Raw genomic sequence first — 14,339 nt, 5'->3', positions numbered from 1 at the left:
CCTGAATAACACTGGATCATCACGTAGATAGTACACACACTTAAACCGCATAATAAACATCCATACTTACATCCTCCACAGTATTAGCCCAACCTGGAAACCTCGCTTTCGCCCAAAGCGTTACCACATCACCAATTTTCAGGTTACGAACAAATTCACCATTAGCAGTTTCTCGTCCTCTACCTTGAGCTTCTAGTTCGTCTGCTTCGAGACTTTCTGGAACTATATTATCGTTGAATCTCCATGTTATCTTATGATCCTCAAAAACCCTTGTTGCAGTTTTGTTTTTCTGGAGGATCTTGTTATCGGGGTTGAGTGCATGTACAAACATTTGTGGGTATTTGGTGGCCGGATTCGCGTCGTTTTCGCGATCATAGCTTGGGTTATTTTGAATATCGGGGAAGATTGTTTGTGTACTGCATTTAATCTCATTCGTCGAATCTCGTGTGTCGGAATCAGAGCTGGAGAGACGGAAAGAGGGGCTTTCAGGGATGTGTTCTGCTGGGTTGACTGTTGTTAGATCTTGAAGATTGGATGTGTTGTTGGTGCGAGCCTTGCAGAAACATGTTGAATTACCTTTCCTCGTGGCATATGTTCTTTCCAGGCCAACGTCAAACCACGTGTATGATCCTCTGTATGTCCCTTTGTCTGTACGTACACCTCCCCATCCTTGATCGTGACTTCTGAGATGAAATACGATTTTCTTGCAAGGGTGTTCCCCACGAATTCGTGATCTCTCCGCCCACTGATTGAGGACTTCCTCTGTGGCATCTTGTGGGATTTCTCGATCTTTTGGCAAAGGCTTGGGTGTCTGTTTAGAAAACTTCCATTGATCTTCTGAATGTATTTCAAGAGATGAATCATTGTTGTTTCCTTGAGATGGAAGATAGCCGATGGGAAGGGTCCGTAAAAGGAATTTATTCTCTGATGGGCCACCGGCTCTGATGGTGACTTCTCGTCTACTGATGTTGGCGTTCTGGTCACCCTCTTCCTGACCGGGAAAGAAAAATCCTTTGGTTGTTGTATGAGGCCAATATTCGGATAAGTCAATTATGGCATCGATGAGCTCTAGAGGTAGCGGTGATTCTGGGCGTAGAGTGAAGAGGATGTTTTTAACAGTGAGCACATCTTCTAAAGATGGCTGATATCTTTCGGAGTCATAAAATTGCATGTTGAGGGGTAGCTCTGATTCTTTGTTTTGGTCTGTTCCTGACATTATGTTGGAAATGGTATTGTAGAAATATTTCCCAAACTGAAGCATGTTTTTGCAGGTAAATCGGGTATTGAAGGTAGCAGGTTGTCATTGTGCCGGTTCAGCTGTGCCACAAATGAACGTCCAAGGCTGCTTCGTTGATGGATGTTGCCTCCATGACGTACCCACTTCAGGGGTCCGAGCATTAGCGTAAGGCTACAAGAGAGTTTAGATGGGGGAAAAAACGCAAGGCTTCAGCCTTGTATGTACTCAGCTAGATGTCACGTTCTAGCACGCAATTGGCTGAGAGAGACAATGGTGCTATCTACTAGTAGAAGCTGCATTGTAAGCCAGTAGTGGCGGCTTTTGTTTTGACCGAAATCGCTGACAAAACAAAATTGCATATTAATTCTAAAATGTAAGTTGATTTCTCAAGCTTCAGTAAAACAAAGATTTCTTTTTAATCTACAAACCATCAAAGATGAATACTGCCAGGAGTCTTATCGCAACTGCGAGAACAGGTGTGAGGAGTACGAAAGCTGTTCCAAGACTTTGGACAAGACAATTGGCTTTTGAAGCTATCACCCCTCTCCAAACATCCTCACAAAATATCTCAAGGTCCTACCATGGGTCTGGCTCACGAAATGCTACTCAGGCGTCATTGGCAGAGGCTTCTAATCCGGCAATGGCATTCCCTTGTCTAGATGCTCTCGAAACCAAGTCTGCGACTCTAGAAGCTCGATCCCTTTCAAGTGGCCCAGAACCATCTTATACTAGCGGAGTAACACTTAAATTTCACTGCGACGATCCTTTATTGCTTGACTGGGGGGGAGTCTTGCGAGAATTCGACATTGCCTATGAATCATGGGGTGAAATGAACGCAGAAAAGTCGAATGTCATTTTACTGCACACTGGATTGTCTGCATCTTCACATGCACATTCAACAGAAGCGAATCCTAAGCCAGGATGGTGGGAAAAGTTTATAGGTCCGGATAAAAGTCTTGATACGAATAAATATCATATCATATGCACGAATGTTATTGGAGGATGTTATGGTTCGACGGGACCCTCGACAATCGACCCAGCAGACGGAAAACGATATGCGACGAGATTCCCAATTCTTACCATGGAGGACATGGTGCGGGCACAGTTTCGATTACTCGATGGATTAGGAGTCACGAAACTATATGCGAGTGTTGGTTCGAGTATGGGCGGTATGCAATCATTGGCTGCCGGGGTTCTGTTTCCTGAACGAGTTGGTCGAGTGGCCAGTATTTCTGGATGTGCACGAAGCCACCCTTATAGCATTGCAATGCGCCATACTCAACGGCAAGTGTTGATGATGGACAAGAATTGGAATCGAGGATTTTACTACGATCATATTCCCCCTCACGCAGGCATGAAACTTGCGCGTGAAATTGCAACTGTAACATACCGTTCGGGGCCTGAATGGGAGTTAAGATTTGGTCGACGAAGAGCAGATCCAAGCAAGCAACCTGCCTTGTGTCCAGACTTTCTTATCGAGACTTATCTAGATCATGCAGGCGAGAAATTTTCTTTGGAGTACGATCCAAATAGTCTTCTATATGTCAGCAAAGCTATGGATCTCTTTGACCTTGGAGCGACAAATCAACTGGCGGCTTCATCACGAAGAGCAGATCATTTAGCCCGCAAGGGAACTGGGGCTGAATTTGAATCTTCTCTTGGAGATGCAGCTTGCAGCCTTACCCTCCCAGATAGCCCATACCAGGAACAGCCAGAAGCAAATGGGACAACAGGTATCAATACACCCATTGAGCCATCTTCAGGCCCCCCTGCGGACTTGGTATCTGGGATGATAGCCATGAAAGATCATCCTACTCTAATTATGGGCATTTCTAGCGATATCTTGTTCCCTGCATGGCAGCAAAGAGAGATTGCTGACACGCTGAGAAAGGCAGGGAATACCAAAGTAAGTCATGTTGAGCTTGGAGAAGACGTGAGCCAATTTGGACATGATACATTCCTATTGGATGTAGAACATGTCGGCGGGCCATTGAAGGAGTTCTTGGGTTGAGTGAGATACTGCACATGTACATATCTTCAAAGCCCAAGTGTATATCACGAATGAGACGAAGCATGGCTTGATGGCGTTTGTGGAGCTGTAAAAAGTGGCGTATATATTATATTTTTGGAGACTAGATATCCCACGTACCTCTCAATTCCCATGTGTCAGACATTCTTCACCGTCCACGTCGTCCTGCCACTTCTCAATGTATTCACAAACTTATCCAATCCACTAATCCAATTTTACTACCAAAAAACTCTTCATTTTTCTTCATCGGGGTTGTCCGACCCCAGTCTAGGCTCACATTGTCCCGCCCTTAGCTTCGGATGAGATCCTGGCACTAGCATACGTCAATCCAATCATAAACTTCCCTTTAACGAACTCTACTTGTCGGATGGATCCACTATGCACCTTGTGCCCCACTATTTGATAAATGGAGGCTTATCAAAAAAGTTAAAGTAATCTGAATTCCCATCATTGATTCTCTTCTTTTTCTTTTGCTCTTCACTGAATCTCTTGTGCATACGACATCGGTCAATGAACCAGATAAGATAATTATCACAGTGAGCGACTTGAAGTCTTTGCGCTCACAATTTACAACGGTGGAGGAGTAGAAAGACTTATTAATTAATTTGCGTATTGGGAAAATCGACTTTGCGGTAAGCCGACCATAACTAGTACCAGCCCCTCATTCGATCAACGTCATTACTACCCAAACTACCACCTTTCGTCAAATCAAGTACTGGAAATCCTTTTCACCACCAATCGTGGATCTACAATCGAGAATCGGACTCTTAGAAGACACCTTTCATTCAGACTCGGGCTCAGACGTCAATTCTGAATATCAAGACGAGGGCCAGGATCAATTGGAATTCGATACAGAAAGAATCGGGAAAAACAACATGAGTTCTAAAATGGGAAATAATGTTAAAGTTGCCGGAGTAGAGACCAATGTCAATGCTTTGGAAGGGGACAGACATATAAAATCCAGCGATGGCGCTCAGGGCAGTGGAAGCTTTGGTATGGCCAGCGATAGAGCCGCGGGTGATCAAGTCGATGGAGAGATTTTGGAACATGCCATTGAAAACTTGGAGACCAAAGATAAAAAGTGGTGGGCTTATTTGCTTACAAGAGACTTCTGGATTGTCTTAATTCTTGGGTAAGTTTTTCTGCTTCCGCTGTTTTGGCATGAGATGGCGACGAGTCCATATGATGTTGTGCAACTTATAAAGTATTTGCTACTTCAGAGCCTGGGAGACCAAGCCATGAGACAACTAACACCATTGCCCTGAAAAAGACTTCTCACGTCTTATCTTATGCCAATCAATGTTAGCATATTTTTTCAAATCTAACCTATTCGTTTAACAGACAAATTCTTTCACTTTGCATCACGGCTACCAATACATTCAGTACACTCCTTGCGAATAAGGGAACCTCGATCCCAGCCTTTCAGACTCTCTTCAATTACATCGTGCTGTGCGCTATCTACACGACTTATACCATCTACAAGTATGGATGGAGAGATTATTTCAAGCTTCTCTGGGTAGATGGCTGGAAGTATGTCATCTTGTCTTTCATGGATGTTGAGGGAAATTATTTCACAGTTTTGGCTTATCGATGGAGTATGTATTCCTGATTTCTCACAAATGTATTGTGTAAAGTTACTAACATCCTACAGCCAATGTCCTCAGCGCTCAACTCATCAACTTTTGGTCCATCGTTTGCGTTGTAATCGTCTCGTTCATATTCCTCGGTGTTCGATACAAGTGGCTCCAAGTCATTTCCATTCTCGTTTGCTGTGGTGGTATGGGTATTCTTCTTGCATCTGATCATATCACTGGTTCCAATGGAGGCAACCCACCTACCATGTTGAAGGGTGATCTTTTTGCATTAGCAGGCGCTACCCTCTACGGTCTTTCAAACGTTTTCGAAGAATGGTTCGTTTCTAAACGGCCTATGTACGAAGTCCTAGGCATGCTTGGTCTCTTCGGTATCATCATCAACGGTATCACAGCTGCCATATTTGATCGTCACTCTTTCCAAAACGCCGTCTGGGACGGCCAAGTCGGAGGTTATATTGTTGGATACACACTCGCTCTTGCACTTTTCTATACCCTAGCTCCTATTATCCTACGAATGGCATCTGCGGCATTCTTCGACATCTCGCTTCTCACGGCCAATTTCTGGGGTGTGGTTATTGGTATCAATGTTTTCGGATACACCATCTACTATTTGTATCCAATTGCATTTGTGTTAATTATCCTAGGATTGTTTGTCTATTTCCTTTCGGGAAGCATGTTGGGAGATGCGGTCAAACCATGGTTGGGCAAAGATCAACAGGCTGGTGTTGCGGGTGTAGGAACGGCAAAGTTAAAGGCTATTAATGAAGCGAAGAGAGAGGGTCTACTTAATTCTGGGCAGGGAATGGCTTGATTGTGCGTGGGAATCTAGGTTAATATTTAATGAATGGTTGTTCTTGCAAGATGAATAGGATAGGGTAGGATAGAATAGGATACGATAGGGTACGATATAATGATGCCAAGAGAAAGCATAGATTCGCTATTATCTAAGAAGAAGAATTTATCTGAATACTTATCTACTGTACAATTTTATACCAGAAAATGTGACATGACAGCTAGCTATATATACCATAACAATGAGAGTACCACTCACTCACTCAATCCCACCCTGCCAAACAAGCATCTCATCTGATTTTTCGCACCTGCCTACCTACTAGGTACCTACCTAGGTATTCATAATATACATACAATCCCGCGAGCCACACAAAAGAACGCATACATAACTAACTAGCAGGAAGGACAGTTAGACAGATAGACGGACAGAAATACACGCATACCTCACTATACAATCCATACAATCTATTCGTATAATTTATCCAAAATAAAATTAAACCCACCTCAAGATCCAGACTCTAGTGTATCTATCATTAGTGTATCCTCACCACAATACTCACCACACTACTCACCACAATACTCATAACAACCAGTTCATCTCGATTCTCGATTCTCGCTTGCAAGCAATGCAAGCAAAAGGGGGGTAAAGGGGGGTGGGAAGGGGGGTTATCGGCTACTGAGTTTGTTAGTTTATTAGATTATTAGCTTATTAGCTTATTAGCTATGTTTTATGTAGTGTGTGCTATGTGGTGTGTGGTATATGGTGTGTGGTATGTGGTGTGTATTGTGTTATATGCTATATGATGTATGTTATATACTATATGGTGTGTATTGTGTTATATATTATATACTATATAGCATGTTGCTATATGCTATATATTTTGCGTTATATATTATATATAGTATATTATATATACTATATATAATATAATATATGTAATAAGATTAACTGAGATAGACGGGATAGGATAGCTAAAATGGATGGGATGGGATAGAATGACAATATATCTCTCTATCTATCTATCTATCTGTTTAAGCTTTATAGCAGATGTTTATACATTTATTTATATATACATTTATATACACACATACATAGGTATAGACATATAAGTCACACTACTCTAATACATGCCTTTACGATTGATTCACTATTGACCAAGCATATATACAATACAATATCAACACATCATCAACTCGCTATCCCTTCCCCTTCATCCATCCATCCATCCATCCATCCATCCACACATTCAATCATCAAAGATCACAAAGTAACAAGAACATACTGTACAATATACAACAACAAAAAACACTATCGTCATAGTCAGAATTGCTTTAAAATATATCGATTCCAGAATTCTCATGGAAGAGAGGCTATCTAACTTTCCAACCCACAACACACTTATTACGCACTACGACACTCTATATCTGTATGTATCAATCCATCCATCTTCAAATTTCATTGATCCATCCCATTTCATACAAGATAATTCTCGAGTTTTCAAAGGCCATAACTATTCAATATGATGACATGCCATGTCAGACCACACTGTGCATTCAGTGTTGTGTTCCTCTCGCTCCCAAATCTTCCAATCCAATCCAATCTGTACGCACGTGGAAAAAATCCGCCCACCCCATACCCAATGCAACCACCCAATCCCCAAACAAGCCCGTCCATGCCATGCCATACCCCCACAACCAGACCATCCATGGTCCATGAGTAGAGTTGATACCACTCATATGTCACTAGAAACGCCCAATGATATCCCACCATCCAGGAGGTCAATCATATTCCATAAAACAAACTAATCCATCCTATCTAAAAAATGAAAAAAAGGAGAAATCCATCCACGGTGTTGAAGATGTATGTATCCAGACTTTAAAGTCAAAGAATAATAAGCAGGAAGTGAGACACGCTGGAATGTAATATTCCCCTGCTATGGATAACAAAAGAGATGAAACAAGAAAAAAAGATGTCGTGAGAGAGGAGCTGGGCAGGCTCTCTTGGGTATCAAAGCAGCCCGATGCAAGATAATATGATGTTGATATGTATGTATGATATGCACCAGGCGGAAAATAGAAAGAAAATAAATGGACCCATATGCTTGTAAACTGTGATGTCAAGAAAAGTTGAGTCTCGGTGTAAGCGAATAACCGTCGCAATGCAGTTAAGAACGATAAATAATTCATGAATGGAAAAAAAAAAGGCAGGCAAATGTCGTAATCGTGGCTCGTGTATTGGTATGAATGCCAGTAGAATCATAGTGGTAGGTGATAGTGTTGAGTGGCGAAATTTGATCAGCCGACAAGAGTCATCGCTCTAGGCATACTTCTTGACCCATGATGGATTGAGCCAGCCAACCTTGTCAAATGCTTGCCAGAGTTTGCTAGCCTTGTTGACATCAATCTTACATGCCTGTTGAGCATCTGTCTTTCTGAACTCCTTCCCGACTCTCAATGCTTCGATTCTTTTCATAAAGATTCGGCGTTTGGATGTAAGATAAGTTGCACAATCAAGACGAAGATTGGCTGCAAGAGAGACCTCATCCGGGTGGAGATGGTGGACATTTGGATCACTGCGGAGATCGATTGGGGCACCCTTCCAATCCACTTTCAATGAATTGGGTTTATTAGGAAGACTGGTAATTGGTGGACAGTAATCCGGAAGGTTCTCAAAATCCTTATCTTCCCGAGCAACTCGCTTGACATCGGGACCAGGGGTTGTCGAGGATACTGTACGTACACCTCGAGGTGTCTGGGTAGGTCGAGGAGGGCGTACTGTCTTTGTGACTCTCGTAGCAGTGTTGCCTAAAACTCTTGTGCTTCTTCCCACGGCAGGTGCAATATTTGTCCATCGTCTTGCACCAGATTGTAACTCACGATCTCTCCTTAGATAAACCATCTCCCTTCGTAACCACAGAGCCGGATCCTTTGACATAATCTTAACAACTTGTGATTTGAATTCGAGAGCGAGCTCGTACTCATCGCGGCGTGGAGGGGAGGCTTCTCGGAACATGCTAGCTTTCCTGGCTGCAACATGTCCATCGACTACACGGTGTGTAATGAGAGGATCATCATTGTCTGCGAAGAGGGATGATTGAGTGGCAGATGTACTTTGATTGTCGGAAAGTGGGTATAGAATTGGATCGGTAATTGCTTGTGAACCAGCGGGCTCTTCTGGTGACCGAGCCTTGGTCTCTGGAGACACAGGTGGCGATATGGGAAACGTCGCACCGACGATTGAATGTAATTTTCGCATCTTGGAATCCATTGTGAATGGCAGGCACGAATGTGTAAAATTATCGAGAGGAAGTGGCTCTGGAGGTGACATAAGCGTACTGGCGAGATCAAGCTTATTCTTACGTTCCATACTCATGGGGCGAGAAGATGCTGCACGAATTGGCTTGATGGATTGAGTTGGGTGTGTCGAAGTGGAGGTTGTTGAATTGATGAATGGTTTTGTCGTAATTGGTGAGTGTCTAAAATCGAAGGTAGTAGAAGGTTGCCGGATCGAGGTGAATGTTTTGTCATCCATAATCGTTTGTTCGTTGCCCCGCGCCACTCTAGGTCTAGCAAGCAAATGGAAATCGGATGTCCCGCTTCTTAAATCCGTCGAAATGATTTTTGTGCCAAAGAGAAAGTTCGGGGGTTGAGACAGATATATCGTAGATATCGTCAAGAAGGCTGTGTATATGTAAGTGTTGCGTCGTGTTGGTCAGCTGAGGATTAGGCTGGAGAGTTCTTTGTGTTTGATCCCAATTCAATGCAAAGCGGTGATCTACCTTGCTTATTGAAAATGGGATTTCAATTGAGGTATGGCGGGGTATTGCGTTATTGTTGTTGGTGAATGTAGAGAGGAATGCAAGCAATTGTGAATCAAATACACAGTAGATGGCAATGATTTGAGTTGAGATATGTATGTATGTGTGCTTGATGAGGAGGAGTTAAGTAACAAGAAGCAAGCAATGGGAGAAAAACGAATTGCATGTGCGAGAGAGAGAGAGAGAGAGAGGGAGGGAGGGGGAAGGAGATGAACAATAAGTATAATAAATATGGCCTGGTATGGTATGGTATGGTACCCTTCTTTTTGAATGGAAAAAGGAGGGAGGTGTGAGAAGAAGTATAAAGAGTGTGTGTAGTGGGTGTGTAGTGTGTGTGTAGTGTGTATGGAGTGTGTATGAATATGGATGGAGGCGGATGACTCTAACCAGTCATTCCATTCCAAAATACGCAGCGGACGGTTTCGTAGGCCTGCCACGAGGTGATCAATTCAACTGGTCATGCACTAATAAGCGCAATTGGAAGATGGTAGTTTGGTTAAAGGTATGGAGGGTGTTATCCTAGTTCTTGGGTGTGAGGATTATCAAGTTTTAGTATTCTTGATAAAAATAATGATGATGATGATGATGATAATAATAAAATAATAATAATGATAATAATAATAATAATAATAATAATAACAAAAATGAAAATAGAAATAGAAATCGAAATAGAATTCCAATTCCAATTCCAATAAGATTAATTAAATCTCTGGTAACGGCGGGGACAGAGACAAGAGATAATATAATCATCAAATAATGACCAAAAAAAGGAGGTACCTAGGTAGGTTGTGAATGCTGTTTTAGAGTGAATTTGCTTCTTGGCCAGGTCAGGCAGCGGTTAGACTTGGATGTTTCTTAGACGGATTTCCACCATGCTGATTGGTGCCAATGGGTCTTGATCTTTGTTGGTCTTGCCCGATTCTTTTTTCTTCTTTTCTTTTTGCTCACCTACCTGGGATTCTTTGTTTTTGTTTGGAGTGACGGTAGCTGTGTCTGCGTGTACTAGTGAAGGAGGCGGGCAGTCCCGGGAAGCGTGGGTGGTATAGTAAGAAGAAGAGGTACATGCGTCCTTTTTTCAATAGTACAAGATGCGTCGGTGCTAGAGAGGTAGATTGCTAGATTGCTAGATTGCTAGAGCTAGATACCTTGATACCGATACCTTGATCCCTTTCTGCTGCTTGCCTTTTTCTCTTTGTTCAGGTAGAAGTTACCAGAAGGATACTACAATTCATCAATTGGCCAATCATATCGTGATGTGATGATACAATGTTCCAATCATTCGTCAGCGAGATATATTGACAGGCAAAATAAGAATAAAAATAAATATAAAATAAATACAACTGTCGAGTGAGATATGGAGTAGCTCACTTGGTCGGTGAGAACTTAATAGGTAGAAGGGGGGACGAGATAAAAGATGGATTGCAATTACTGTACTCACCCTCATCGTCGTACCTAGGGGCTCATACTCATCCTCATCCTCATCCTCATCCTCATACTCACACGCACGCACTCTGATACTCACCACTCAATTGTCTCATTGTGATGGATACAAATCAATCAATTGATAAGTCAAACTCTCATTAGACTCAATGAGATCATCTACCGATATCTTATTGCTTCGGGGACTCCAATTGAGAATTGCCCTGGAGCCCTCTTTTTTCTTCTTTCCGTTCATGGATGGAGACGGTGGCAGACCTTCAGATGAGTTGGGTTGCCCCAAAAGACAATTGAAACGTGTGGTTGGTCAATATGGATGGGTTGGTCGAATGAAAGAGGCGAAAGAAGTGAAGGAAGATGTGTAACAGAAGATGTGACTCACCTGGAGGGAACTTGGAAGAAGTTCATGGTTGGGTTTAGCTTGGTGGGATAATGAATTCATTGGTTCATTAATTGGCTGGTGAGATGATACATGATACTACATTGGGCTTAGTCTCGAGGTCAGGCTGACATCTGAATGCACTAAGGAAATGCACCAGGAAATGCGCCAGGGAAATGCACCCAAATCTGAAAATAAAAGAATGGAAATTATGGGAAATTCATCTTCTTGGGCCGGTTATCTTATTTTTGGGTTTGGGGTCATCAGAGATTGGGTGAGAATGTGTGACAGATGGATTGAAGCGGCGGCCGCGGATAAATTTATGCAATTGTATATTTACACCTATCTACCTAGGTAGGTATACACCTCCAGCCGGGCAAATGTTGGTAGAAGAAGAGAAATGAAAAGGCACGATTGCATAAGTGGGAATTAACCAAAATAATGCTTAGATGATACTACTGCCGCTGCTGCTGCTTCTTGCTCGTGCGTGCTTGATTGCTTGCGTGCTTGGCTTGGATGTGTTTGCCCATGGTGAAGATGCTTGATGAAGATGCTTGATGAAGATGCATGTGGGGAAAGCCGATACTCTATCATATCTTACATGAGGCTTCACTTCATTCATTCATCATGAAGAAATGGTGAATAACAACTCAATTCATCTCAGTTGGAAAACAATGGTCTCAATCATCATCCAATTCATTCTCATCATTCGTATACGTATCAATTTGACTCCATCATCGGCTCATGTTCTCACTCAATTGGTCCAAGACATCCCATCATTTGAAATCAAGAGTGTCCAAAGTCTTGATTCCATTCATGCAATTTTGAATGTGTCTCGTCTATCTCTCCTCATGGTCGCCAATGGCCTCCTCAGTCCTCACCTCCTCTCCACTCTATCTTACTTCGCCTCAATTGACTTTATCCTGTTCTAGAACTATGATAGATATATGTTTTGTCTTGCCTTGCCTTGCCTTGCCTTCCATTGCGTTGCTTTCCGTTGCTTTCCTTCGCCTCCCTTTCCTTTCCTTTCCTCTCCTGTCCTGTCCTGTCCTTTCACAACTCAACAAGCATAATCATCTCCAGTTTCATTACAACCATACTCCACATCATCCTCAACCCAATTCGCAATTGAGTTCTGACAAATGTCTCTTCCCCTCCTATTCTACCCTCTTCTACTTTATCCCACAACTTACAAGCCTCCCTCATTTCCATTCTTCAACGTGTTTCAACCTTACAGCGCCTTCCAAGCACCCGAACCAACTAGTGAGTTCATCCTTTGACCATCGTTCGTACACGTGTTTCCACCCCATTCCCAATCATCTCCGACTAGCCATCAACCTACATCTACCTAATCCTCCTTTCTCTCGATATCCGAAAGCCCAATGATGCACATACGAGAGTCCTTCGTAAACAACTGGACTTTCGCAATTGGCATCTCTCTCATGTCATGTCCCATCTCCAAATCATCATGACGTACCCCACTCTTCTACAGGAACTTAATCACTTGTGGTGTACAACACAGTACTTTCCTACCGTGCTTGAGTAGCATCGCTTCTCTTCATTGGTGACAAATGCGCGCTTCTTTGCTCTGGGGTGGAGAATGCTGTACTATTCGTCTCGTACATGCAGTTTGAATGTATCATGAATCTTTTATCTACACACCCCCTTTCTTGCGTGCTCTGCTCATTAACTTTGTTCGAGGATGGAGAGAACTTGGTGCGATTTGGATAAGCTTGACTATAGATAGATGTACTCGAGACTAGGGAGGTACGAATCATGAGTTTGAGGAAGAAGGTTCTCATGAATTGATCATCCGTCCCTTTGAATCTACCGTGCAAGGTTTAAATCCCCTTCCCCCCCCCCTTCCTCACCAATAAAAGGGTCATCTGCACCTCCAATTATGTCTCTTCAATTCATGAATCAAGAATCTATTCTTGCTAATATCTTAAATCAACGCAGAGACCATCATCCCTATCATCACATGCAAAGATTGCGATCCCATCTTGTCTCACCACCCCACCATCCCATTCTATCGCCCCGATCATATGATACAAAGTCATCAACTCACCACCATGATCACCTCACCCATTCTACGAAGTCATAGCACATCTCCAACTAACTTTCTTCCTCTTCCTCTTCCCCATCCCCCAATCTCTCCAATGTCTCCAATTCTCGCCGCCCTCACCTTCGTATTCCCGTCCTCCCATCCCGTATCCCCAACCCCTCTTTCTCCTCCCCGAACCCATCCGAAAAGGACTGAAACATGCACCTCTCAAAGCATCTAAATGAAACAACCCAAACCCCAAACACAACCCAAACCATCACAAAAGCATCTCCGTGCATACATTACCCATTCACCCAGTTGCACATCCCACTTCCTCCATCCATTCTTAGTTCGCCCGCTGCAACCTGCACAGAAGCATAAACACGACATCTCTTCCCATGCACGTCCAGTAGATCCAGTATACATGGCATGCATATATCAGCTTTGCATAGGTAGCTAGGTAAGATTCCTATCGCCATCCATCTCCTTCCCGTAGGTAGCCTTCTACGCTTACATTATCTACGATCTATCTCTCGGAACTTAATTCCCTCCTATGTAATCATAATCCGTCGATAGACAATGAAGTTCAATCTTCACATCCTCAATCATCTCATCCCATCCCATCCCATACCCTCCCAATTTCGTAACATACCTCGTATACTCGTAATCATATCATATCATATCATAGCATAGCATAGCATCACACACAATACCACACCATCCCATACCAAGCTGAACATTCATTCCCCATCTAAACCCACCCCCCAAAAAAGATCACACGTACCCCGAAACATTCCTAGAGTATACGGTAGGTATCATCTACTATCATTTCCAAAACACTCATAGATAGATGTCATTATACCATTATACCATCTCCTTTTAAACACCTACCTACCTACCTACCCATCCATCAATCCATCAATCTATGCATATAAACAACCCAAAAAATCTCCAAACTGTAAACTCCCAAAATTCCAATTCCAATTCCAATCCCAATCCCAATCCCAA

At 42.8% G+C, this 14,339-nt stretch overlaps 4 protein-coding genes across 4 annotated transcripts; 2 read left to right on the top strand and 2 right to left on the bottom strand.

Moving 5' to 3' along the window:
• Positions 1–40: 40 nt before the first annotated feature.
• Positions 41–1,216, bottom strand: EAF02_006381 (uncharacterized protein; the record flags this gene model as incomplete). The annotated part of the gene is made up of 2 exons (XM_038902429.1): positions 41–498; positions 577–1,216. The coding sequence occupies 2 exons, from the start codon at positions 1,214–1,216 to the stop codon at positions 41–43; spliced, it is 1,098 nt and encodes a 365-aa protein (XP_038757649.1).
• Positions 1,217–1,673: 457 nt separating this feature from the next.
• EAF02_006380 (uncharacterized protein) lies at positions 1,674–3,248 on the top strand (the record flags this gene model as incomplete). Its single annotated transcript, XM_038902428.1, has 1 exon — positions 1,674–3,248. The coding sequence occupies one exon, from the start codon at positions 1,674–1,676 to the stop codon at positions 3,246–3,248; it is 1,575 nt and encodes a 524-aa protein (XP_038757648.1).
• Positions 3,249–4,141: 893 nt separating this feature from the next.
• EAF02_006379 (uncharacterized protein) lies at positions 4,142–5,672 on the top strand (the record flags this gene model as incomplete). The annotated part of the gene is made up of 3 exons (XM_038902427.1): positions 4,142–4,398; positions 4,608–4,861; positions 4,918–5,672. 3 exons carry the CDS (start codon positions 4,142–4,144, stop codon positions 5,670–5,672), a joined length of 1,266 nt encoding a protein of 421 aa, XP_038757647.1.
• A 2,298-nt stretch (positions 5,673–7,970) lies between these two features.
• Positions 7,971–9,185, bottom strand: EAF02_006378 (uncharacterized protein; the record flags this gene model as incomplete). Its single annotated transcript, XM_038902426.1, has 1 exon — positions 7,971–9,185. One exon carries the CDS (start codon positions 9,183–9,185, stop codon positions 7,971–7,973), a length of 1,215 nt encoding a protein of 404 aa, XP_038757646.1.
• Positions 9,186–14,339: the final 5,154 nt, after the last annotated feature.

This window comes from Botrytis sinoallii (assembly GCF_014898435.1).
Source record: "Botrytis sinoallii strain Bc 23 chromosome Unknown BSIN_010, whole genome shotgun sequence".
Taxonomy (NCBI): domain Eukaryota; kingdom Fungi; phylum Ascomycota; class Leotiomycetes; order Helotiales; family Sclerotiniaceae; genus Botrytis; species Botrytis sinoallii.
Note: the sequence above shows the minus strand (reverse complement) of the source record. Positions and strands in the feature narration are given on the sequence as shown.